The sequence below is a fragment of the Pygoscelis adeliae genome, unplaced genomic scaffold (assembly GCF_000699105.1).
Source record: "Pygoscelis adeliae isolate BGI_AS28 unplaced genomic scaffold, ASM69910v1 Scaffold166, whole genome shotgun sequence".
Classification (NCBI taxonomy): domain Eukaryota; kingdom Metazoa; phylum Chordata; class Aves; order Sphenisciformes; family Spheniscidae; genus Pygoscelis; species Pygoscelis adeliae.
Genome location: NW_008825156.1, coordinates 3,902,619 through 3,927,117, shown reverse-complemented (window position 1 = coordinate 3,927,117; position 24,499 = coordinate 3,902,619). Strand labels below are relative to the sequence as shown.

General features: G+C 36.0%; 1 protein-coding gene across 1 annotated transcript in view; it reads right to left on the bottom strand.

Moving 5' to 3' along the window:
- The window catches only part of PIK3C2A (phosphatidylinositol-4-phosphate 3-kinase, catalytic subunit type 2 alpha), a 41,348-nt gene that overhangs the window by 15,054 nt on the left and 1,795 nt on the right, over positions 1-24,499 (bottom strand). Inside the window, exons 2-17 of the mRNA XM_009328552.1 lie at positions 19,167-19,267; positions 17,279-17,436; positions 14,092-14,212; positions 13,341-13,452; positions 12,664-12,743; positions 12,496-12,559; positions 9,836-9,979; positions 7,606-7,648; positions 7,305-7,518; positions 7,104-7,226; positions 5,323-5,490; positions 2,599-2,707; positions 1,947-2,089; positions 1,114-1,302; positions 552-645; positions 190-284 (exon numbers count right to left, since the gene is read on the bottom strand). Of these exons, the coding sequence (XP_009326827.1) occupies positions 190-284; positions 552-645; positions 1,114-1,302; positions 1,947-2,089; positions 2,599-2,707; positions 5,323-5,490; positions 7,104-7,226; positions 7,305-7,518; positions 7,606-7,648; positions 9,836-9,979; positions 12,496-12,559; positions 12,664-12,743; positions 13,341-13,452; positions 14,092-14,212; positions 17,279-17,436; positions 19,167-19,267 (1,958 nt within the window). The remainder of the gene's footprint in view (positions 1-189; positions 285-551; positions 646-1,113; positions 1,303-1,946; positions 2,090-2,598; positions 2,708-5,322; positions 5,491-7,103; positions 7,227-7,304; positions 7,519-7,605; positions 7,649-9,835; positions 9,980-12,495; positions 12,560-12,663; positions 12,744-13,340; positions 13,453-14,091; positions 14,213-17,278; positions 17,437-19,166; positions 19,268-24,499) is intronic.

The window sequence follows — 24,499 nt, the reverse complement described above, 5'->3', positions numbered from 1 at the left end:
TAAAGAGGCAGTAAGTTTGTGCCTTGTACAGGCGCTGTCTGTTTTTTCACGGGAGAAACAGGATCTACGTTTTGTATACTCTCCACAACATTCATTGTTATGAACTATGATATTAACAAAGAATATTTTTTCTCGAAATATTAATCTTTAGTAAATATTACGTGAACAATGGAACAAAGAACATCTTACCAATATAGGTAGTGTGCTATTCGAATGCTTCCCAGTGCCCGAGCCAGAAGAAATTTGACAAGAGCACTGTCAAGGTAGGTTTCATACTTCAATGCCTAAATACAAAGAAAATGAAATAAATCAGGTCTGGATTTAATTCTAGGTGAAGACTGACATTTTTATGACTAATGCACAGACAGAATCACCACAAATCCATAGGACAGTCACAGGGCAATTATTTACTCAAATAGTTTTCCATACCATGCATTAAGCTTATTAAGTATAGAGGCATGCAATTGCACTTCTGCTACTAGTAATCAGCAATTCCTTTGGGTTTTCAAGAGAAAAAAAATTCAAACTTCAGTGTAGGCAGGAAGTCTTACCTGCACAAATTGAGGAAGGAAATCTGTTAACTCATCATCACTTAATATCTCTATCCAATTCACAGCTGTATTTCGTACTTCCTGATCAGCAAACCTAGAAAGTCACCACAAGTCCACATTAAGTTTATTCTGTTCATGTAGGACTTTCTTTTTTGAGATCAGCTAGGTACAAAAGAACCTGTATGAAGTCTTTAATAGGTCAATAAAGGATGTACAGGTTTGAGGCCCTTCATTACCCAAGATGTAAGCACATGTGCATGTTTAAGACAAGCATACTAATCTCTCAAAACTTCAGTCTTGGTAGCTTGGCTGTAGAGCTCGCTCTCCTGTCGCAAATCAGATTTCAGAATCCTAACCACTATTGCTATTCTTTCAATACGTGACTTGGTTAAGCCTACATGAATAAAGTAAGCACATGTTTTTCAAAATTTTAAGAAAAATTTAGCTTTTGCTACAAGAAATTCAGCAGTATTTTCCACAAGAATGCTATTCAGAATCTTTTACTGAAAAGTCGTTTAATGCACAACACACACAGAGAACTTATTTACATTGTTCTTCTTACTTTGAATCAAGTAGTTCCAGTGCAGCTAAGGGTGATAAAGGAGGCCACTGTTGAAGTAATGAATATATTTCTGGAAGACTTGCCCAGTCCCATTGAGGGGCACTAACCAATATTTTTGGTAGGCTACTAGTATGACTATGGCAATAATGTCTCTTCTCCCACAAAAATTCTTTATCTTCTTTTGATAGCCTGCAGACAAAAGCATTTCAGTTTATAATGCACATCACAGACCATCACCTGAATAACCCCAATGCTACTGGTCATTGTATACATAGAAATAATTTAACACACAAAATGGAATGCAATTAAAATGGTTATTTCCTCCACAAAAGTCAAAACGAGAAGCAAAATAAAGCCTCAAACATTATGGAAACAGTTGTTCAAAGTTATAATTTGGGCAGGACAAAAATAAGTTTTAGTGTAGTCTGAAATAAACCAAAATGTTAATGTTAGTTTGGTGCAGATGAGTGGGAAAGCCTGCCAGAGAACCTTTCATGGCATATGAACAGCCACTGCTGAAACTGCCACTGCTCCCTATAACTGAAGAACTGCCAAGCAGTTTATATATGCAATAGGTATATATAACAGGCAGCCAAAAGGGTGGCAGTCTTGTAACAGGAGAATGACAACACTAGCCATGGAAAGCACAAGTAAATTCATTAAGTCAGCACCATTATTTCGCAAGTTTAAGTCAATCTCTTGTTTAAGTCTCCACAGGTCTTCAAAATTTACTGGAACCATATTAAAGAAATTTAAGAATAAATAAGCATTCCATACCCTAGCCACAAACTGATGCATACAAAGAGACCATAGCTAGAAAGAGATGAACATACCCAATAGTGTTATCCTTTGAGAGAATGGCAAGGAGACGTTCTCTCAATGGTTTTTCTAATGTTTCTATGGAATGACGCACAGTAGTCTTTGCAGCTTGTGGAATTTTATATTCAATATCAAAAGCATGTGATGGGAAGTCAATCTAAAAAATAAGAAAAAAGAAAGAGATGATGCATGTTCTTAAGAACAGTACCAACCATGTTTTGGGACTGCTAAGCCATGCCTAACAAGGTGTCTTCTCTTCCTAGAGAAATTTGGACTCTGAATTTAGAATGAGAGGTGCTTATGTTCTGTAAAGAAACTGGAATGGCTATTTTTTGGGTCTCGACAACTCCCATCTCAGCATACATTTCTACAGATTGCTTTTCAAAGATGTTCTCTCCCAGTACTGATAGCATGTATTACCAAGGCATTTCCAATTTCTTACTTCAAGATAGTGATTTAATAATTGACTTGTATACACATACAGCAGCTTTCCATTCTTTGCCCTTAATGCTTAGTAATCGCTATTGTATATGGGCTTTCAAATATGACTTCGCAATATTTACACTCTCCCCAAAACATTAATTGATCTACTACCACTCATGTAAGAGTTACAAGTCACAATATTCAAACAAAACATAGTTAGATCAAGTCAGAATTATATATAACCTGCAATACTATTCTTTCCATATTTCCTTTCTTACTGGCCATCCCTGATGCATGATGCGGATGTGATGAGGTCCAGAGTTGCAAGAGTTTTGTCCCAGAAGTTAACAGTCTGAGGAAAAAAAAAGAGCACGTACAGGTATTAGTGTCACAGTCTGTTTACTTCAACAAGATATTAGTTATTAAAATACTATCTGGAGAAGACCAATGGTCACTACAAGGAAACAATTCCAAAGCATTAGTGTAGTATAGGAGGAAAGTTCAAACTGAGTATGTGTTTCTATTGCAGAGATAAGAAATATCCTATGACGAGTATTTCAATATTGATGTTCAGAAAAGAACATAGGAAATCAAACTGTACAAGCCAATACAGTTTGGACCTTAAAAAAGGGAATTATGATCATCAAGTATCATATGAATTTATTTCTTTCACTGGATGTCTTCTGTACTTTAAGTCCTTTGAAACACTACATACAACTTTTAGGTGGAAAAGGCAGAGGAAAAAGTTCAGTGCTGACACAGCTGACCCAGCTAAATCAAGCATTCCCTATTTCTTAAGGGAGAAAAGGAACACTTTTGCCTCTGAGGAATAAACTGAACACACGCACCTTCCTACCCTCTCAGAAGAAAAACCATGGGCATATGAATATTACAGACATTACTAGTTGCCTGGACTTTCCACATTACTAGATCTGCAAGCGCATATCAGATGATGTTTGTATTTGCCAGTTTATTCCCAATATTAAGGCACAACTGAGGATATTTCATATATTGGTTAAGTGCTGAATGTTAGGCACAGAAAACTTCTATCAGTCTTTAAAAATCAAAATACAGTCTCAAAAAGCCTGCTTGGAGGCCAAGCCTTTAGTATATTTTGAAAGATGTTTTAGGGTTTATGTGTGCTTCAAAGAAAGAACAGTTCTTTATACGTAAAAATTAACTGGGAGCTTATGATGCCAATAAAAGAATACTAAATCATGCCACTAAAGCATAACTGAACAGCTCATTCTTTTTAATAATTCTCTAGTTTAATATACTTGCCACAGCATTCTGTCTCATCCACAAGTGAAGATATTTTAAGGCACTCCACACACACTTCATCTGAAGGGATTTTAACTTGACTACGGATTCTTCCAAAGCACACATGACTTTTTATTCTTCCTATGTTTTAGTTAGCTACAAGTTTCAGCTCCTGCCTGCTGTTGATGCTGTTCTCAACTGTAACTGGAATATTTGGCTAGTATCTTTAATTACCTAGGTCTGGATTGTAATTTATGTAGACTGCAAGTAGATTAGACCACTAGCATCTTAACAGCTGCCATATACAGGCCATTCAAGTAAACATTGGCGCAACACATTCTATTTAGTGCTCTGCATAAACAGAAAATACAGTTTTCTCCCTAAACTAACTACTATGAGAACACCATGCAGCATGAAGACAAGATAAATTTGCAATTCAAATCAAAACAAAAGCTATGTTTTCAATAAAATGCTGTGCAATGTGATATTTAGATAGGAGACTGAAATACAATATTTAAACAAAAGGCTGAAATAAGCATAATTTATGAAAAGAAATCCAAGTTTCAGTGGTGACTGAAAGCAGCTGCCGGCCATCTTTGCAATGCAGGAAAGTCTAAACTCTTAAGCATCCCCAAGCTGTTGGAATCATCACCATAGAAAAGGGAAAGCAGAACAAGTAGAGCCATATCTAGAACCAGAGGATGCAAACCACGTGGAACGGACATAAGCAATACATAGAAGTAACTGTCCAGGAAAGACTTGGTTGTCTTTCTGCAGCCTTGGTTGACAGTTAGATAATTTAAGCTTCCAGTAAGACCTAGAAGTCAGAAGCACATATAAATAGGAAACCTTAAGCATAAATCCTGAAGCTATTTTGCAGTGGCGTGATCACTTCTGCAACATCATGCCTAATTCTGGCATCCGTGGCCAGAATGAAACAGACAGTGACACCTGCACATATTTAACTGCATATGACTTATAGGGCAACACCTGAATGTCAGTGGATTCCTCAAAGGACAACTCGAGTTATGCTTACATACTCAACTGCTGCATACTTACAAACAGTTGGTACTAACATGACCTCTTTTGGCCCCCATTACCACAAAGATTTCCCACAAATAAAACTGCTTTCATCCAAACAATATTCAACTTCCTCCAGCAGGCAAGTTTTTTTTTTCAGCCAGTTAGATGGAAATACTACAACACAGGACTGTGTTTTATACTCTATTTAACTGAAAGCATTATTTCTGTAACAATAATGTATTCGGTTGTAGCGAGGTGGGTGTTGGTCTCTTCTCCCAAATAACTGGCAAAAGGACGAGAGGAAATGGCCTCAAGTTGCACCAGGGGAGGTTTAGATTGGACATGAGGAAAAATTTCTTTACTGAAAGAGTGGTTAAACATTGGACCAGGCTGCCCAGGGAAGTGGTTGAGTCACCATCCCTGGAGGTATTTAAAAGACGTGTAGATGAGGCGCTTAGGGACATGGTTTAGTGGGCATGGTGGTGGTGGGTCAATGGTTGGACTTGATGATCTTAGAGGTCTTTTCCAACCTTAATGATTCTATGAATATAGTTTACGATTCTTACCTTTATCACGGCCTACTACATGCAGCGGCAGAGAAGCAGTTTCTATAGTTATGGGAGTGGATAAGCTTTATATAGAGTAAATCATATTAATAATCTTACCCATATTTCGGGTACTTACCGCCTAAAATCAAAAAGAGGTAGAGAAACCTGACCCAAAATTTCTGGGCCCTTTCTCTGCTTATTTGAGTCAGGAGAACTCCCACTACTTTGATTTAAGATTCCAAACAAAGTCAGACATAAGACTGATTCCAAAGGCAGCTGTGAAATCTGGATGGGAAAAATTATTCTGTAAAAAGGACAGACAGTTGTTAATAAGTTACAGGCTTATCCATATAACCCATTGATGCCTCTTGCTTTCAAAAAGTTAATTAACATTGAAGAACAAGTGTTACATTTCATTAATTATATTTCACTCCATTTTATCTCCTGTACCAGTAGTTTGCAAAACCTGCTAAATTACATTTCAGCACTGTAGCTAGGTTTGGAACAACCCTTTTTAATCTTTGTCTACTAAATCACATGCCTTACACAGAACGACACTGTCCAGCAAAACCAGTCTTCCCACTCTACTCACTATGAGGACACACACAATTCCATGTTAGCCGCCTCCCAGTCTCTCAGATTGAGAGTCAGCTGACAATAGTTTTCCATCCAAATGAAAGAATCTATAAGAACTACTGAGAGATAAATTCAAATGGTGCAAAACCAGCAGCCATAAAGAAAGCAGCTGAGGAGTATACACCTCACTGAGCAATTCAAACTCAGATTTTTGCTTACACTGTTTTTATTGCTTAAAGTGTTCTTTAAGTTTGATTTTCTGTAACACACCAAAATATCATTCTAAAAGTTATCACAACTTATTACTAAGCCAGTTACACTACAAAACACTACAACTATATTAAGCAGCTTATAAGCAATCTAACACATCTTTCACTGTAATACACTAGGTACTGGCTAGCAAAAGATCTGACAATTAATCCCTTGCATCACCAGAAAAGAGGTAGTTGCAGTACTCTCTGAAGGCAGGTATTCTAGAACCTGAAACTCTCATTCCTAGTCTGAAATAGTTTGTCATTGTAGAATTTCAGGGTATTCCTCAGGATCTATCTCTGACCTTTAAAAAGTCAGGAAAATAGATACAGGGCAATGCAGAACTCACCTGAAGCTCCAGTTATGACAGGCTGCCTGATAACTATTAAGTGGAAAAGAGTAAGCTGTGCATAGGTAATGAAAAATATTTTCCCCTCTGTTATCAGATATCACCTGCCATTCTCTCCTTATTTTTTCTCTGCATGCCCTTCCTTCTTCCTTTCTACCCTCTTCCCCTGCCCCATAAAAAGAAACTGAAGTTTAGTAGCTCAAACCAGACAGACATTCTCATATGCTATAGACAGACACTCTCAAGCGCTTATGTGTCTGCTCTCTTTATAGAAATAATCCTAAATTAGATGTTTAAATTCAGATATAAAGTTGTTACAATGTATTTGAAAAAAAAAACAATTCAGCATTACCGTTAGTAGAAGTGAGTTGCTTTTCCTCCCCATTTACAAGATTTGAGCACTGCTTATAAGCAAGCTTTATTCATCCTTCTTTAAGCAGCACAAGCTGTTCCCATTATAAGGAATGCTATGACCTTCCCAACTCCTTATAATTATATACTACAAACACATTAGCACAGGGCACTTGTCTAGCATTTCCATTCCCACTTTTAAAATGACCAGTGAAATACCATTTGGAGAAATACTTCTGATTTTGGTTAGTAAGTCTCACACATTGTTCTTTCAACACTTCAAGCAACTGTTGCTTCTGATTCCATTTGAAAGACTGTATTCAACAGCTAGGTAGGTACTAGCTAAAACAAAATATTTTAGTGAGTTTTAACATGCTAAAGTCACTTACAGTTCATCCCATTTAATCAAGTAGAAGAAGTTCTTGTATGTGCCAACCTTCTTGGACTGAACAGGTTTAAACAGGTCTTTTCCATTATGGGTCAGAGAACAAATCAAGTAGTATTTTTCATAACTGGACAAGAAAAAGAAAGTCAATTAAACAAAAAATAATCTAGAAAAGGATGAGTTTTACAATTAATAGATTACTCACTTTGATACCCAACCAGGAGAAATTCCATGCGCAGCAAATACTGTGAACTGGAGATGTTCTGTGGCAATCCATGCTTCCTTAGTACTCTTACTATCTTTTGGAGAAGCTGCTGCAGAACTGCTACATGAATTCATGTGGAGTCGCAGAAGAGCCTCAACTGCTCTTGTTAACTGGTCTATACTCACTTTCAGAGGGTTTGCGGGCTGCAATGAACCTAAATTATAGTTTATCTTTAATTCATATCTTCACAGAATAGCCACCTGAAAGCAGTTTTTAAATAAAATTGAAGAACTTTACTCACCAGATGAGCTCTTGCTAGTGTCATCACCACATTTTAAGGATACCTACACAGTAAAGTTAGAACAGATTTCAGTACCAAGAAACCAATATTAATTTTCCATTTAAGTATCTTGTATAGAAATTATGAAACATCTGAATTAGGCTCATATTTGGGTTTTTATAACACATTTTTACTCGAAGTTCCTCAGGAGTTAACTGACAGCATCAGAATTTCCATAACATGCAGCAACTATTCACCAAGTTCAAAAGCTCATGTTTTGTCAAGTCACAACTATTTTGACACCCTTTATGAACTCTTAAAAGACACAGTGCATTGGAATATTGCTTAGAATACCCTAACTTCTCTGAGTAGAGATAAAACTTGGTCAAGGCTGTTATGGATGGAAGCAGAAGCTGTTAGCTCTATTACCTAGTAATTTAAGTCTGAACAGCTGTTTTGTTTGTGGTATTTGTTAGCGTATCTTTTGTAGGCAGAGTTACTATAAATTTACTGAATAAAAAAAAGGTAAGCAACTGAGAAAAACTGAACAGCAAGTACTGTCACTTCATACTATCTGTTGTGTTTGCTTCTTGGTCTGCTAAACTGCAAGTCTAAACATGATACAGTATTACAGTAGTGTCTAGTCTCAACAAGGACACTGTTGAAGCCAAAAGGTGCTAAACAAATCATGGGAATTTACTCCCTTCTAATAAGGAAGGGTTTCATGCCATATTCAACTTCTAATAAAACTAAAACATAATGAAAACTAAGTTTGCGATTTAAAAACAAAACCCAGTGAATTCCTAATACTTCAGAAAAAGTCCAAGAAGTTTGTCACAACTGCTGCAGAAGAATGAAAGCTCTCCTTACACCTTTAGTGTATTAATTAAAACTTAATGTTGCCAAGATGCTTAACTACCAAAAAACTTCATTCTTATAAAAAACATGCAGAAACTTGGGGGTGGGGGGGTGGAATCACATCATTTTCCCCTTTCAGAAAAATTGCCATATGTTGCCACCATATCTGTCAAGTAGTCCAAGTACTTTTGGATGACAGGATGCCAAACTGTTGAAACAGCATGTCATTTCCTACTTGACAGTCTACTGTTTTCTTGTACTTTTTGGCCACTTCTTCCAACCACAAAACAATCACTTTAAAAGTAATCAAACAATATCTTACATAAGGTTTAGATGCAACTGGCTCCAATCTTTACAGCAATTTTGTTTCTGAAAGCAGTCCTATATGCCTTCATACACATTGGCTTAAACATTAATGTTCATCATAAGAGAATTGCAGGGTTTTACTGATAAAAAAGTACCTTTTTCAAATTCTACTGGGAAAACATTATTTTCGGAAGTTATTTTTACACTGTAATCTGATTATTTCTAAAGCTTTATCCTATCAAAAAGGAAACATTGAAGAAATATTTGATACGCTGCATTTCACTAAGTTTTCTTAATATGTTTTCTGCATTTCCCTGCAAGAATTTTAGTTCTTGTGACAACTATATTTATTTGGTCCGTGCGTTTTGCAAGACATCTGCTTAGTATTACAAATATATCATTGAACTGATGAAGCTGAAAGTGAATAGAACAGCACATGACTTGCCACTCTAATAAGGCAGCAGAGCAACAGAAATAGCATTACAAGACTATTTAGCTTTTTTTATTTGCACACTTCTCCATTTAATGACTGGTTTTGACAACATGACTTGAGACCAATTCTACTCAAGTTAACTGTTCCTTGTAAGGCAATTTTATCATCAAAATCTATGTTATTTGAGAGATTTTTATTTTTGTCCATATGCTCAGGAATGCAGAAGATTGAACTGTTAGAGTTTTAAGATGCTATTGCTATTCACATAAATACTGCAAAGAAAATACACTGTGAATTCCTCCTCTAAGCATAACTGCATTGATTTTAAAGGGCGTGAGCTAGCTGCCAGTTTCCCTCAGTCAGATTTAGTAGCACCTACTGTGACACAAGTCTGTAGTTACAGAACCAGAAAATAGTATTCTAAAACTAGTTTTAAAAAAAGTCACTATCTAGAACAGGAAAGGATTCCAAAGCAAGCGATTAATGCATTAACAAAGAGATGTTAAAATAAATGGAAGATATCAGCTAAAATAAAACCACCATAACCCTGACTGAACTGTTGCTGGCATTTGCAACTACCAAAGATTACAAAAAAAGTATTTATCAGTGCTAAAAAGCATACTTCAGAATGCAATTTATAGTGTGAAAGTTTACCTCAGCATTTTTAGTCCTTGGAAGATTAACAGCCCTCCTTAGCTTCTTTACCGATTCCGTTATTGCAGAAGTCTCTACACAATCCAATGTAGAACATATTTTTCTGACAGTCTTAATTACATGATCTACTGCTTTATGCTGGTTCTAACAAGGAATGTATGAAAGAACAGATTGATCACAATTGTGAAATCCAGTATTGCTTTAATTTTTTTTTTAATGATTCAGCCAAGTAAATTTCATTATGAGATGCATATCTCAATTACATTAAACTGCAGTGTAACAATTTGATTAAACAAAACCCTCAGTATTGAGAACTTCCTTATAGCTCAGTTATCAACTCCAAAAACATAATAGTATGGATTCTAGAATGGTGTCCCGGGAAACATTAAGAGGTTTCCAACAATTTTTCTATTAAGTTGTAAGCAGACAAGTATTTTCTAATGAGATATTAAGCTTAAATTCCCTCATGGCATAAAAAAAAAGTAGTTCAAAAAAGGATGTTCAATTAGTGAGAGGAAGGAATGCTAAAGAAGCAGTGTTTCAATTTCAGCCCTCTTAAAACAAACACATAGCTTCAAGTTACACTTACACTACAATATGGCTTCCATAGTGGAACTTTATCTTTTTTACTTCACTTTAATGTACTTTCGAAAAAAGTTTGTGGCAACTTTTGCCTTTCATATTATTTAATCTAAATGGTTCTTCCAGATGAAGCAATTGCAAACTGTCATCTTAGAGAAGGAAAGGAAGGGGGATTGCACACTTTACAGGAATCTTTTTTGAAAGGAATAGATCAGCTTCTTAAAGAATGAAAATGCTGGTAGGCTGCTTAAGACAAAGTTGAGATGCTCCTAATGTTCCCTTCTTCCTCTTCAAATAAAAGAAAAGCCACTTAATTTAAACCTAAAGAATCCTAGGTTTCTTGGGTTTTGTTTTTTTTAATATAAGCAAAGTCTTCATCCAATTTTAAAGAGCACATGTAGATAATGAAAATATTTGCTTCAAAGTAACAGTTTAGTTTTTAAAGGCTTAATGTATAGATTTCTTTCACAACCACTTATGAGCACTTGCAACTAAATAGGCAGGATTAGTGTAATATCCTCTTGGTAAGATGTAAACCGATTCCCAAGCCCCACCCTCCCTGACATATTCTCATGACCTTCCTACAAATGGATAGCAAGCAGCCCATTAAATCAAAAAGTTTTGGGATTAGGAGTTACCTGGCAACAATTAACTTTGTCCTGGTAAGATAATAACCATAGAAGTCAGAAGACATTGTAAATATTTAATCCATACTTTCAAAGCTAACACTTTGAAGATAAGCTGTTTTGGCACATGAAAAGCAAAGTTTCCACTGCTATTTTCCTCATAGGCTCTCCAATTAAACTCAATAAAAAGACAATAGCTAATTTTAAAGTGTCCAACAATGTGAAATCAAAGGCTATAAACAAGTTTTTTATGGATTACTTTACCCTGTTTCACTTTGATTAGCAAGCTTCAGCTACTGAATATGTACAGGAATTCACTTCAGGAAGTAAATTTCAAATGCAGCAACTGCTGATATTTGGACCTACTCATCATCACCTACAAGCTACATCTCCCATCATCAAAAAGACCATAGAAAGAGCAGAACATAAGTCTGAATTGAGGTGTTTTGCGTTCCTCACTTCAGCATGTGAAACCACAGTTAAACAAGCAAGCTGAAGCAGCTGCAACAAAACCACCACCATATCAAGGAGCAGTAACATCTCACTCTTCTACAAGACGACTGTGTTCAAAACTACCCTTGAGAACATGGTGAATCACCATCAAGGGAATTAAATAACATTAAGGGAATATGTAAATAGTGGACATAGCTTGTTCAGACCTGCATTCCTGGAGAGGCAAACAAACATAGTGGAAATGAAAAGTATTGTAATTAAATCATTCATTTCAAGACTGTTCTTATAGAAACAGTTTAAGAAACATAGTTACCTAATGTTTAAGAATTTAAGTCTCCAAGTTACATTACTATCAGGAGTTAAACTAAGCTTCTCCTTTTAGAAATGAGTAAAGCAGGTTATCTTCAGCTAGCTTTTACATTTGGGAAATTACTCCAAACTACTCCACATAGAACCTGTTTTAAGCTACCTATCATCCATTGAAAGAGACAATGGTTTTGACAGTGTATTTTAAATTAATCCAGTAGTGCAGAAGATGTTATTACACTTTGTGTAAAACTTACTTGTATGTTCCAAACATGCTCCAGTTACAACTCCCATTGTACACAACTATTACTGCTCGCTTTTATGTAGATTTTTATCTGTTACCAATATATCATTCATGGCTGACAACAACTGACATAGTCAGGATTCAGACCTTTTCCCTATTCCCCTAAATTAATCTCTTCCAGCATTTTTGAGGAAAAGGTTATTTTGCACCCCAGGACTTAGAAGATACATTTCTAGTTGTGACAATTAGGTAATAATTAGTTTGCAAGAAAAGCTAGAAAGAAAAGAGGAAAAGCAATCTAAAAATCCATTATTCCAAACTTACATTTTACAGCTTATTCAGATCTCAGTTTCCCCAAGAATACCCGCAAGTCTTTTTTCCCCCAACTATCTCATTAGTAAACTTTCTCATGCTACTTTTGGTTCAGCAATAATTTATGATGCCCTTACCTCATTTTTAAGAGCTATGTTAACTTGCTTGTGATACACATCAAGAAGCTCTTCAATAGAAGACCTGCAAGAAATAGTAATTATTGAACACAAGTGCAAGAACATAACATAACCTTGGTCAGAAATTCAGCAGTGGGCTTGATTACTAAAATAACCACATAACCTTACCTTATAATAGGTTCTCTGAAAGGCTTTTCTACTTTGTAGAGGTGTTTAGTTAGATGTATAGGTGTTCTGTCATCATCTTCCTGCAATAAAACATTAGCTATTAAGTCCAGCTCTCACCTTTCTATATTTTGTAACACTGTTTTATAAGTTTCATTACTAATACCTGTGGAGTAGAAGGGGAAAGATATAAGGTGATCTCTTCAAAGGGGAAAAGAAATAACTAATTCATAGCTTATGAAACGTGTACACATTGGGACAGAGGGAAGAGGGAAGAAACAGCAATCGAGTGCCTAACTATGCAGATATCAGGTATTCCTCGCCTCCTCTTTGAGGGTGTGAAACATATCTAATTAAACTCAAAAACTGTTCTCAACTTATTTAACTCTGAAATTTGCTGCTTCTCTTTCAGATCTCAAGTTTAGTCCAAATGCTTGCATACTTTTTCCAGCTATAGTACTTGGTCTAGTAAGAGAGTTTATCCATATGTATATTATTTGCCTTGCAAAAATTTGGTATTTCATTTCCTCTTAGTATAAGAGAATACAATTCCCAACACCAAGCAGACATACAGATTTGTTAACCACACAGAAAGGTTACAGCTCAGATCCATCAACTCTCATGCAAACTCCCAGCCTCTTGAAGACTTACATTGCTGCTGCAGTTTAGGAGGTACTTACTGTTCGTGCCAGATCTCTGCATATTACACTATGGGTCAAGAGCTGCAGTTTGATTTCTATATCCCACTTCCGACAGTTCTGAATATATTCATGACTTCCTACGCAGTGCTTACTGTTAAACAAAGGAAAGCTATAGTTTTACCAAAAATATGCAGTGTTTTTCAAAAAAATCACTTGGAATATTTAAGACAACCTGTTGGCTCAAAATAAGGAAATGATGAATCAGCCTCCACACCATACTTCTTGATCTGATTTTTACTTCTGCAGAAGTTTTAGTATACTATTGCAGATACCTATACTTTTGCTAAAGCTCTTAACTGCTGTAGCTAACAATGAAACCAAATATTCCAACCCAGAGAAATAATGGGGGAGTTGTAAGCCATTAGTTTTGAAGAAAAACACAAAGATTATTCCAGATTATCGGAAGTCATCAGTAGATTTTTTTTTTCCTGGTGGTTGGGATTTGAAGAGCAGCTGAAAACTACAACATCTAGACATGCTCTGGAAATCTGCATCTGAAAAAAACCTGTTTGTGTTCAACACAACAGATGGCAGATTAGAACAGATTTCTAGGAAGCTGTTGAGAACCTACTTTGCTGTATCCCAGAGCAACTCTAAAGACTGATCTTTGTGCAAAGTGTGACTCTTCTGCATTCTGAAGATTTCTGCTTTCACACATTTAATCGTTAAAGATATACTTTCCATTAATCGCGCATGAAAAAGCATGAAATTAAATATTAATGAAACTTACTTCTGTAAGACTTCTTCTTGGCCACAGACTTTCAGGATATAGCTGCCAATGTCCACTTCAGTCAAGTCATCATGCACCCAGCAAAGTGCCTGCATTATTATAAGCTCAACAGGGGAACTCACTGTTTAAAGAAATTACATCTAAAAGTTAAATATAGGTCTATAGCAAGTGATATTAACCACTGTTCACTCACAAATTGTAGTTATTTAATGAAATTTATTTTTATACTTCTAGCGAAGAGTCTTATGCTTCTATAATCTCCTAAATTTCATAGTCTGAGATCTTCATTTTTTTCCCCCCAAAGAAAGGCACCTTATAAAACCTGCCTGTAGTTTAAGAAATCAATAAATCCTTTTTAAATTAGGATACAGTATAGTAATTTGACCAAGAGTACAAAAGAGTCTGCAGTCTGTTTTCCACGAGTTTTTATGAGGCTAGCCTTTTTTTTAATTATAAGTTTGCCTTATTTAGCAAGGACTTCAAATAGGTACGTGATCCCAGAGCTGCTTAAAAGTTTAAAAATCATTGTCTGAAGGGTTGGAGATGGAACTTCTCTGTTTGTTCTGCTTTTGAGGAAGTGAGTATCAGCTGTAGCAGAGGCAAATCCTACTGAAAGTCCTTTTTTCTTTTTCCTTTCTATTTGTCTAGGGCAGTTTCCATATTGTACAGATCAGATCTCAGTAAGCATCACCAAGCCTTTGCAAAAAGCAACTCAACCACCAGTACTTTCACATCAGGCTCCAAACGCTTTTTTGAAAACAGACTTTCTCTTCCACCCAGCAACTACAGAGCAAAAGAAATAATCCTAGTTAAACCCAAAATCCATTCCCCCACAGCCACCAGATGTCACTGACAAAAAATACATAGATATGTTTTAACACCACAAACATTTTAAGTACAAAATGATCTCTACCCCTCCCTACCTAGTTTCTGATCTTCTCCTTCAAATCATTTGCAAACAATGTCATTAAGTTTTTCAAAATTCTGTAAAAAAACACTGTGTAAGAGAATTTATTTTTTCATCAGTACCTTCAGAGTGGTTCCCCCCCCCCTCTCCAGGGACTGTCCTAATTTTCCTGAATCTTTTTTTTTTTTTAAGAAAGAAATGTTACTACTACAGTGAATACAGAGATAATGCTACAACAATATTTTCCACAAGATAACGCAAGTGCTTCATCTCATTAACAGATGACTAATTATTACAAGCATAGAGGTATTTGGTAGCGTATGAAGAATAAGTACGTGGAATTCAAGAACAAGTAAGATAAGAAGTACGAATTCAGAAACACTATTTAATTCATTATTAAGACTGTTTAGCTTATTATTAGTCTAGAGTGAAACTGCTGTACTACCTTCAGCAGAGAACATGGTGGTTGATAAAGAAAAAAGATGCAGTAACAGTTTATGGGCTATAGTCACAGGCTGCATTGGCCAAGGTCTGCCAGTCCTGCAAAGCCTAGTGCAGTAATACAAAGATAGGGTTACCACCTTTTTCCCCACCCTCCGTCTTATTTAAAGACATTCATTTCTTACTGACACACAGTGATTGCTCAAGGTAGACTTGTACTTCTATGTAAAGTCTAATAAACAAATGCAAAATGAATAGGTATACCCAAATAAGCTCTAAAGTTCATCTGTTTCCCTCCTGGGTCTTTTCTACACATCGAGTTGTCAGAACACCAGAAGGCTGCAGTTCCTTCTGAGCAGGACTGAAAGCCACACTAAAGTAGTTCTAGCATTAGGATGCTAAGGTATGCAACAATTTGGCCAAGAACAGAAGGAATTAAAGGAAGAGAATAACTTTAAATATGCCTATTACCAGTCACGTATGAGCTACGGATACCTATCTTTCACTAGTTATGGAAGACAAGTAGTTAACTGTGATTACTTTCAGCATCAGAAAAAGGAAGAGAGCAGAAAGCACAAAGAATAAGATATGTGGGGCTAGAATGCAAAACACATTCCAAGGTATTCACAAAACTTCTAGAAATAAAGGGCTGAAGCCATAACGTTTTAGTTACGCTACCAAAGCCTTCTGTAGGAAAGGATTAATCCTGTAATATTAGGAAAGTGTAATCTTAAGGATGAAGAGCAGAAACCCTTCCTAGGCTACACTTAACAGTCCACCTCATTTCTTAACAAAAGAGTATTAAATCACAGCAGAATAACTATAAGGCCAAGCAAATTAACAAATATAGAATGAAAACACTTATGTATGGAGAGCTTGTTTTCCAATAGAGCAGCTAGTTTAAGTGAGTAATAAAGCAACTTCGTATCTTTTGAGAACAATCAACTCTAAAGCATCTACACTGTTACAGATAGAGAACCAAATGATAAAAAACCACCACAGCACAGATCCACTACCAGCTGACACAGTCTGGGAATGGGAACCCTCACAAGGCCTAAGAGACTACAGCAGTTTAGAGGCTAAAAAGTAAGTTGCTTCTGAGGTAATTTATTATAAGTTATTTTATCACCAAGAACTGCCAGAAGTTGACAGCACCCAGAGTTACAGCCTTTAATACAAACATGCTGTGCAGTCTTGACTGCACAGAGAATGTGAATTTATGTATAAGAACAAGGCAAACCTAGAAGTTCCACACCAAACTAATACTCCTGCTTACCCACAGAACTGGGCCAGATAGTTGTGGCACATCACGACAGTATTATTTTAGTGTTTGTGTTCATAAGCATATACTGAAGTCAAGTAATAGATAATTTCAGTGTTTATTCTTATTTCCCAAAAGCAATTTGTCTGAATTTTCAGATAGCCTGCAAGAGTTTATTTAAACACATGTTAGAGTGTTGAAATAAAAAAAATTAAATTAAAAGTTAAGAATCTCAGTCCTGGTGTCATCATCCCCTCAATTACCATAAAGTAGGTCAAACTCCTGAAAAACTCTTTTAACATTCTCAGCAGTGGATAGAATAGTGCTTCTGGTTTGCTTGGCTTTCCTTTTTAAAAAAAAAGTTTCACTTTGTCAGCTAAATATTTTCTGATGGAGGCACTGACCCAGAATTAGGTTCTTTCTTCAGTTACCTTTTCCACATTCCCCACAAGCAATCTGCACACCTGAGACCCAGGGATTACAAAAACTGCAAGCCATTGGCCTAGACTGAGTGTACAGTCTTAATCCACCGTTCTAAGTCTTACAAGCAAACTCCAATTTAAAAAGCAGAAACATACCATCACACGTGAAAGTTACTGGTTGCTGGAATTCTTCAATTTCTATAGAAACCTTGATACTGGCATTCTCCCCACTTATATTTCTTTGCAGCATGATTGGACTCAGCACAAAGCCTGGATTTGTTTGCCGATTAGCATAAGGAAACTTGGTCCTCAGTCTGAAAGTAGAGAAGGTTTATGAAACATTGCAATGGATAAGTCTAAGACTAAAGCAAAATAACATGGTAATAACCACAAGCCAGAACAGTAAAGACTACCTTTTGCTCTTTACCTAAATTGTAGGTACAAAACACCATTTAATTTTTCTACTCTCAACAGAACACTGCCCACAATAATTACACAAGTAGTAGAGGTGGAAAAACCTAGCTTATATAATTAGGCAGGTCTTCCATACAGCTTAAAATATTTAATAGGTCTTCCATACAGCTTAAAATATTTAATAGGTCAACACTTACAGGACATACCCAGCTTCCGTAGAAGCTAAGCTCTAAAACAGTTTTTAAAAAGCTAATCCATGGCATTTGCTAAAAACCAGTTTAAAAAAAGGGTAATTTCTTTTATGTACAAAACACCACAAAACTCTTGACATGTTTTAATTTTCGGAAGTCTAACCTGAACTTAGATACTATGTAGAAGGTAGTTATTCCAAGTTGTGGAAGTTGAGAAAGAGGACTGAATTAAAGGAAAGGCTTTTCTTTAGGACAAATGGTATGAAACATTCACCTAGTAACGAATAGACAGTACTTTGATAAATAGCAGAAAATAAAAAGCCTTTATCAAAGATAAAATAATTTAACCTTAACCTTCTGCCAACACTAGAGTCGTATTATAGGAGATTAAGAACAGAACTCATCTATAATGGTCATCTATTTCATCATCTTGATTCCTGACAATAGCATGAACAGAAAAAAAAAAGGAATCCCTCTAGCAAGAGTTGTTCAGTCAAAAGTCCATCAGCATTTTAAGCACTGGTTCTTGAAAGAAAGGGAAACAATTAGATTTAACTAAAAACTGTTGCAACAAGGCTATTTTATGTGAGCTTTGTCTTGAGGTTGCTCATCAGTAAGTTTCACAGGTATATGACTTCTCACTGGTTTTATGGAGTTTGCTTTTCATTTCATAAACATTCCTGTCCTAAAAAGTAGTTGTTACCCTTCAGATTCAAAGATCTCTATTTCCCCTATTAGTTCTTGGATTTTGATCTAGAGAGGAAAGAAGGCAAGACTCCTAGTTTGTCTTCTCTAGGAAGAAAGCAAAAAAAATCTCATTAAATTGTGGCAGTAAGCAAGAAAATAGAAGGAGCATTCTGGGTTATCAAGTCCCATCTTCTTTGGTATGGCCTTTAAGAAACTTCATCACCTGATCAAAGCAGGAACAAGTTTGAAGGTTTTATTTGTTACAGAATTCCAGTTGTGGAAACAATAAAAATGAGAGCATTTAAGAGTTAGAAAGTCATTGAGTGACAGGATTTAGTGAGGTGCATCAATGGAGAAAAAGACTTTAAATTCTTTCAAAAGAAATTGTATTAAAAGTATATAGAAGGAGATACAGATATATGGAAATACAGGAAAATAGTTTGAGGATAAAAAAAGTATTACAAAAAAGGAAAAAAGTGAGAGGAAAGTCACAGGACCAAAAGAATAAAGAGGAGATATGATAATTCAAAAAGCTTAGTACTGAACACCTTAACAATTCTGTTGCATTCTTGAAAAAAACCAAGACAAAACCAGGAAAAACTGGGATAAGAAAAAGGGAAAAGGAGACATACTGAATTCCACCCCATCAAGCAAAACAATGTAGGACTGGCCCTGTCAACTTAACTGAAAATGAGTTATTTAGCTTTATTTTTTTTCTTCTGAAAGCTAATTTGCGTTCAGTAATTTCTTACTTCATAACTGCTTGAGAAAAAGCTGACAGTTCTTGATTCTGCCCTTCAATTTCTTGGAGAAGCACGTTTTCTGTCAGCACGCCAGTGGTCCCATTGTCTTTCTGCAACTCAAAGATAATACAGTATTTAAATAGCTGCAAACATATTCCTATATCCAGCAAAGCCAGGTGTAGATGATAGATTTTCAGGAGTCTGAGGTTTACTATTAGTTTTAATGTCTACTTCTATAAGGAGAAAAATATATATCATTACTAATTGAAAAGTAAAGATTCACTGGACTAGTGACTCCTTTACAGAGGGTAAATTTATTTGACAGCATCATTATCAGTTAAGGTTAAGTTGCAAGCACAACAGTTCCCGAGCTCTCAGCAGTGACCTGTTGCATTAGAATTTGGCTAGATTTTGCTGAACCAGAGGAGGAAGACAGACAGTGTTTTTTCCTCTACTTCTGCAATTCAGCCTTCAGTATAGTCCCAGAAAGAACCATTACACATCAGTTCTGCCCATGACTACCTTTTCCTACAAAGCAGGAAAAGATAAATTGTACACTGGAAGGAAGTAGCATTCAGAACACTAAACTCAGAACTAATCTCGTGGTATCAAATTACTGCTGTTTTAATCCCTTATGCCATATGCACCCGCCAGCTGCCAAAAATATAAACCACAATCTTCAAAGTATCCAATCTAAAAAACAATTGCTAAAAGAGAACTGCAGTTTCAAACAACAAAATCTAATAAACTTCAAAAAAATCACAAACAAAACTGCAGCAGTTTTTAATCCATATCTGTTTCTGATCCAATTCACAATACAGCCATACAAATGCTAGCGTACGCAAACAGCAGCTGAACCACCGGTGGGGTTGAGGTGGAACTCAATCGTCTGTAGTCTAACAGCCACCACTACCCTGAAGCACTCATTCCAGGGAGTATCTGGCTGGAGTTTCATAAGTTGATCTTGAAGAGTTTGCTCACGTCCAACCTAGGGTCATTGCACACAGAGGATAAAGCCTTCTGATCAGTTAAATTTTACATCCAGAGCTTTTACAATGCTTATAGAAACCTTTAATCCACCCAGAAGTCCAGAAAAAAAAAGCAGACTGCGCTATAGTTTTCTGAAAGTCATCACAATTTATTCATACTTGAAATAGTGAACAACTACTTAACTAGTATGTGGGTTATTTATTATTAGCTGACAAAGTTAGCTGAGCATCTAATTTCATTAGAGTATATCAGACAATATAGTCAAAATAGACTGTCTCAGAAAAGGGCTCAAATCTGTAACATGCAGAGCTAGGGACTGTCAGGTCTTTTCCCTTTTAGAACTTTTTTGCTCAAATAACTTGTTTAAGCAGTATAGCATAAACTTAGAAGGGATAATATACGCAACCCATAATTGCCACTTGAATTGCATTTAAACCTAGTTACTTCAGCTAAAATACTGGTTTCATGAACACTGATCAGTTCAAAAGCATAAATTCTATATAACTGGGGGTTAGTCATACCATAGGAAGCAATTAGAGCAGGAAGCTGTAAAGTCACAAAACCTGGAATGAGATTCAGGAGCATGTATAATACCTTAAATTTAAAAAGGTTCTTCCATTCTAACATTTCAGAGAAGTTGTATCACAAAAATACTTCTGGGCAACTGCACAAGACCTGCTGACAAACCTGTGCAATTGTATCTAGTAAACGTATTCTTTAAGCAATTACACAATAACAAAACAAGAAAATCATACAAGGAAACAGGAAATTAACATACCAAGTGAAAGGTAAACACCTTTGATAAAGATTCAACTAACTGCTGGTAAGCACTCAACCAATACTCAACATTTGTATAGCCAGCTTCTTGATTTGAAATGATTAAGTTTTCTCTATTTAAGAAGTCTAATTTTTAAAGAGGTTAAGTAATGCTACAAATAATTACTCAGCGCAACAAATAATTACTTTGCAACTCTAACCAGAGTATAAAAGCAATACACAAGGGGATTACTTAAAGTAACACTAGTGATGCAACATTGCCACTTTATGCCACTATGTGACACTTTTGAGGTATTTACAGCAAAATTTGCAAGTTATTCTGCTGTTAAACTAGTTCAGGGAACAAGGCATTTCTACACATGCAAGCTTAGAATTTATTGTTTACCCTGACTAATGTAATGAGCAAAGCAAAAAAAGGTTTATTTGGTTACCCATAGTTGACCTCAGTCACATTTGGCTAAGGAGAGAAATCTAATGTTAATTCAAATATGTATTGCTGGAAATTACCTCCTGGTGAAAAATTAAGAACATTAAATACCTCCCTGCTTTTTTAGCTGAATTTGAATACTAATTTTTGATCACTTTTTGGAAGATAATTTCAGGAAGACAAGCTTTGATAAACTAAGAAATCTGTTTAAAATCCACTGGACTCAGATAATTAGGGTTTTGAGCAACAAGTAGGATTTTAATTTCTTTAACTTCCAGATGAGCAAATCTAGGAGGTGCAAAGGCACCAGTCAAACAGGAAATAACTTGTAAGAAAGGACTTCAGGCCAAACTAGATAAATAGTTCATATCAGCACAGCCTGCAAAAATAGAAGTGGTCTGCAAATACAATTACTCCTAATAAAAAAACAAACCCAAAGCCCAGCAAGTTACCAAAAGTCAAGTTAAATTAAGTCCCATGAGTATATAAAGCCACAAGACTCTTCAACTCTGTGGAGAGGAAAGGTAGAGAAAACAACACCTAAAATAGGACAAAACAATGATTTTCTCCTTTCTGAAAGCAGAGGCAGTGACAAACACTGAAGTATTTAAAGGGGAATACTGAATATATAGATACTTCATCAAATATGAAGCAAACCTCAAAGCAATCTATTGATTCAAGGGATTAAATATAGTATGATAGAATCAAAATATGTGACTAGAAATTGTTACTAATAGTTTTGTTTAAAGGGGCAGCGAGACCGAGTTATTCAGGGGAAAAAATGATCTAGACTAGTTAGGATGCAAGACTTCAGAATATACTTTGAAGGAAACATACCTGGTAAATGGGATAAAATACAAGAGAACTGCCAAAAATAAAGGCTAAATAACTCAGCTTCCTACTATACCAGATGGAAAATTATTTAAACTAGAAAATAAAGTAGCAGCACAGGATGGGCAAAAGATAAAGCAAAAGCCACAGGTTATGTTGAAAGGATATCCATTTGAGAGACTCTTCTAAAGAAGAATCTATTTATCTTCTTTAACAACTCAGCACAAGCAGCAGAAACACCCCTGCTGATAATTTACAGTCTTGTATCATCAGTTAACTTTATAATACAGACTAGAACTGGAGTATTATGCCAGAACTAGTTAACCACCCACTGGAGGAACACAAGTGGAAAGTAAATCTCGAACCTTCAATTGGACATTCACTGCAGGAGTCTGCTATAAACTAAGAATTTGTTTGAAAAAGATGATGGCTTAAGAAAGTCAGATACATTAATTGACTACAGGATTGATATGTGCTGTTATGATGCCATCGTGAATAAAGCAAATGCAATAAAAGTGTATTAAGTATGCCCCTACTTGTAATGAGGGTTTATTCATGCCACTGTACAAGACACATGGTACACTGTGCTCTCATAGATAACTAAAATTCTCATAAGCCATCTTCAGAAAAGGAGTGACAGGAAAGAAAAGCTATCACACAGAGCTTGCGATGAAAGCTGACAGAAAGTCACTGTCTCTTATAACATGTTGAGGTTAGCGTCAAAATGGTTCTTTATCTTAAATACCTGCTGTTCCATCCTGTTAAGAACAACATTTGCTAAGAGCTAGTTATGAATGCATTTCTGCTAAAAATCAGATGACTGATGAGGACAGTGAGGGTCTGGAACAGCCTCTAAATCAAAAGTAGCGGAAGGAAAAGACCACATGTGAAGGCAGAGCTTGAGCATTTGATGAATCAGTTAACAGTGATCTGCAAATAGCATGGGATTGGACCTGATGAACAGGAAAGACCCTTTTAAATCCTGCATTCTTGAAAAACACCCCTGGAATTTATAAAAACAGATTTCCTTCAGCAACAGTCAAATATTACTTTCTACAGACACCACCTCAGAAGCACTGGTCCTATACAGTCCAGCTATTCTAGTCAATAGTTACATTACAACCAACCAACCATCACTGGAAGACCAACAAACACACCACTAGATAACATGACAAACTGAAGAAGCAAACTGCTGTAGAGCCCAAATTTACACACCTCTCCAAATAACTAGGAAATAAGTGAGCTCACATATCTCCACTCAACAGTGAATAGAAAAAAATAAAATGAAGTTAGACCCAAGGTCTTCACACATGTAATGTTAAAAATGCGATCCCTTAAAAACAGAGGTAAAGGTTTTTTTGGGGGTTTAGGGGGTTTTTTTGTCCTTCTCCACTGGCCTTCTATTAAACTTTTGCCAGAGTACTGACAACTAGCCCAGAAAAACAGGAAATCCTTCAAATGAGGGACCAAAAATTTCACTTCAATGGAAATTTAGACAGCCCTTTAAGCCAAAGCCTAGTAAATATTCCTTTTTCTGAGAAAAAACCTCCCACAGTTTGAGGGGGGAGGGAAGAATTAAGGAGCAATTTGGAAAATATCCTTGACTGATAACAGTTGTTTTTTATGGCATGTCCCTAGCCTATTCAAAACACCTAGAAAGACAACAGATAAGATTCAAACCAGCTGCAATCCAAAGTCTCCAAGGCAAACGAATCTTTTACTTCGGCCCCTGTAACCAGTTTCTAGAAATAACATTTTTCCTGCCATTATCACCCTTGCCAGGGTGTTGTCTTTTCCACTGAAGACCTCCTTCAGTCTTTGTACTCTCTCTACCAAAAAATAAAAATACAGAAGTATTCATATTCACTTTCTAGTGAAGTGACTAATATTTTAAAACGTAACGTCTCGTTTTATGATGGAATTATCACAGAAAAATTTTTAAAAGATAGGAAAAGTTAAATAATCTACAGTCATTTACTGGACTTGGAAAAGGGAAGGATGCACTTATGGGGGCATACTTAACCAGATGAGATTGCTACCCTATTGATCATCTGCTGTACAGTTTAGTTTTGATACAAACTGCGTGTGCTCAATGTCCAAAAAGATGAGTGTCATAACTAAACCTTTGTTGACATTTTTGTCTTGAAATTTTGATGAAAGCAATCCTGATCCTATAGCAGAAATCACCCTTTTGCCCTGCCTGATAAAATTAACATCACATGAAGATAGCTTCCTTCTTCCAGAATGGAAGTACAGGGTTTGTGACCCAACAGACATCCCACCTTCCAGGACAGTATAACCAAAAGGTTCGGTTATG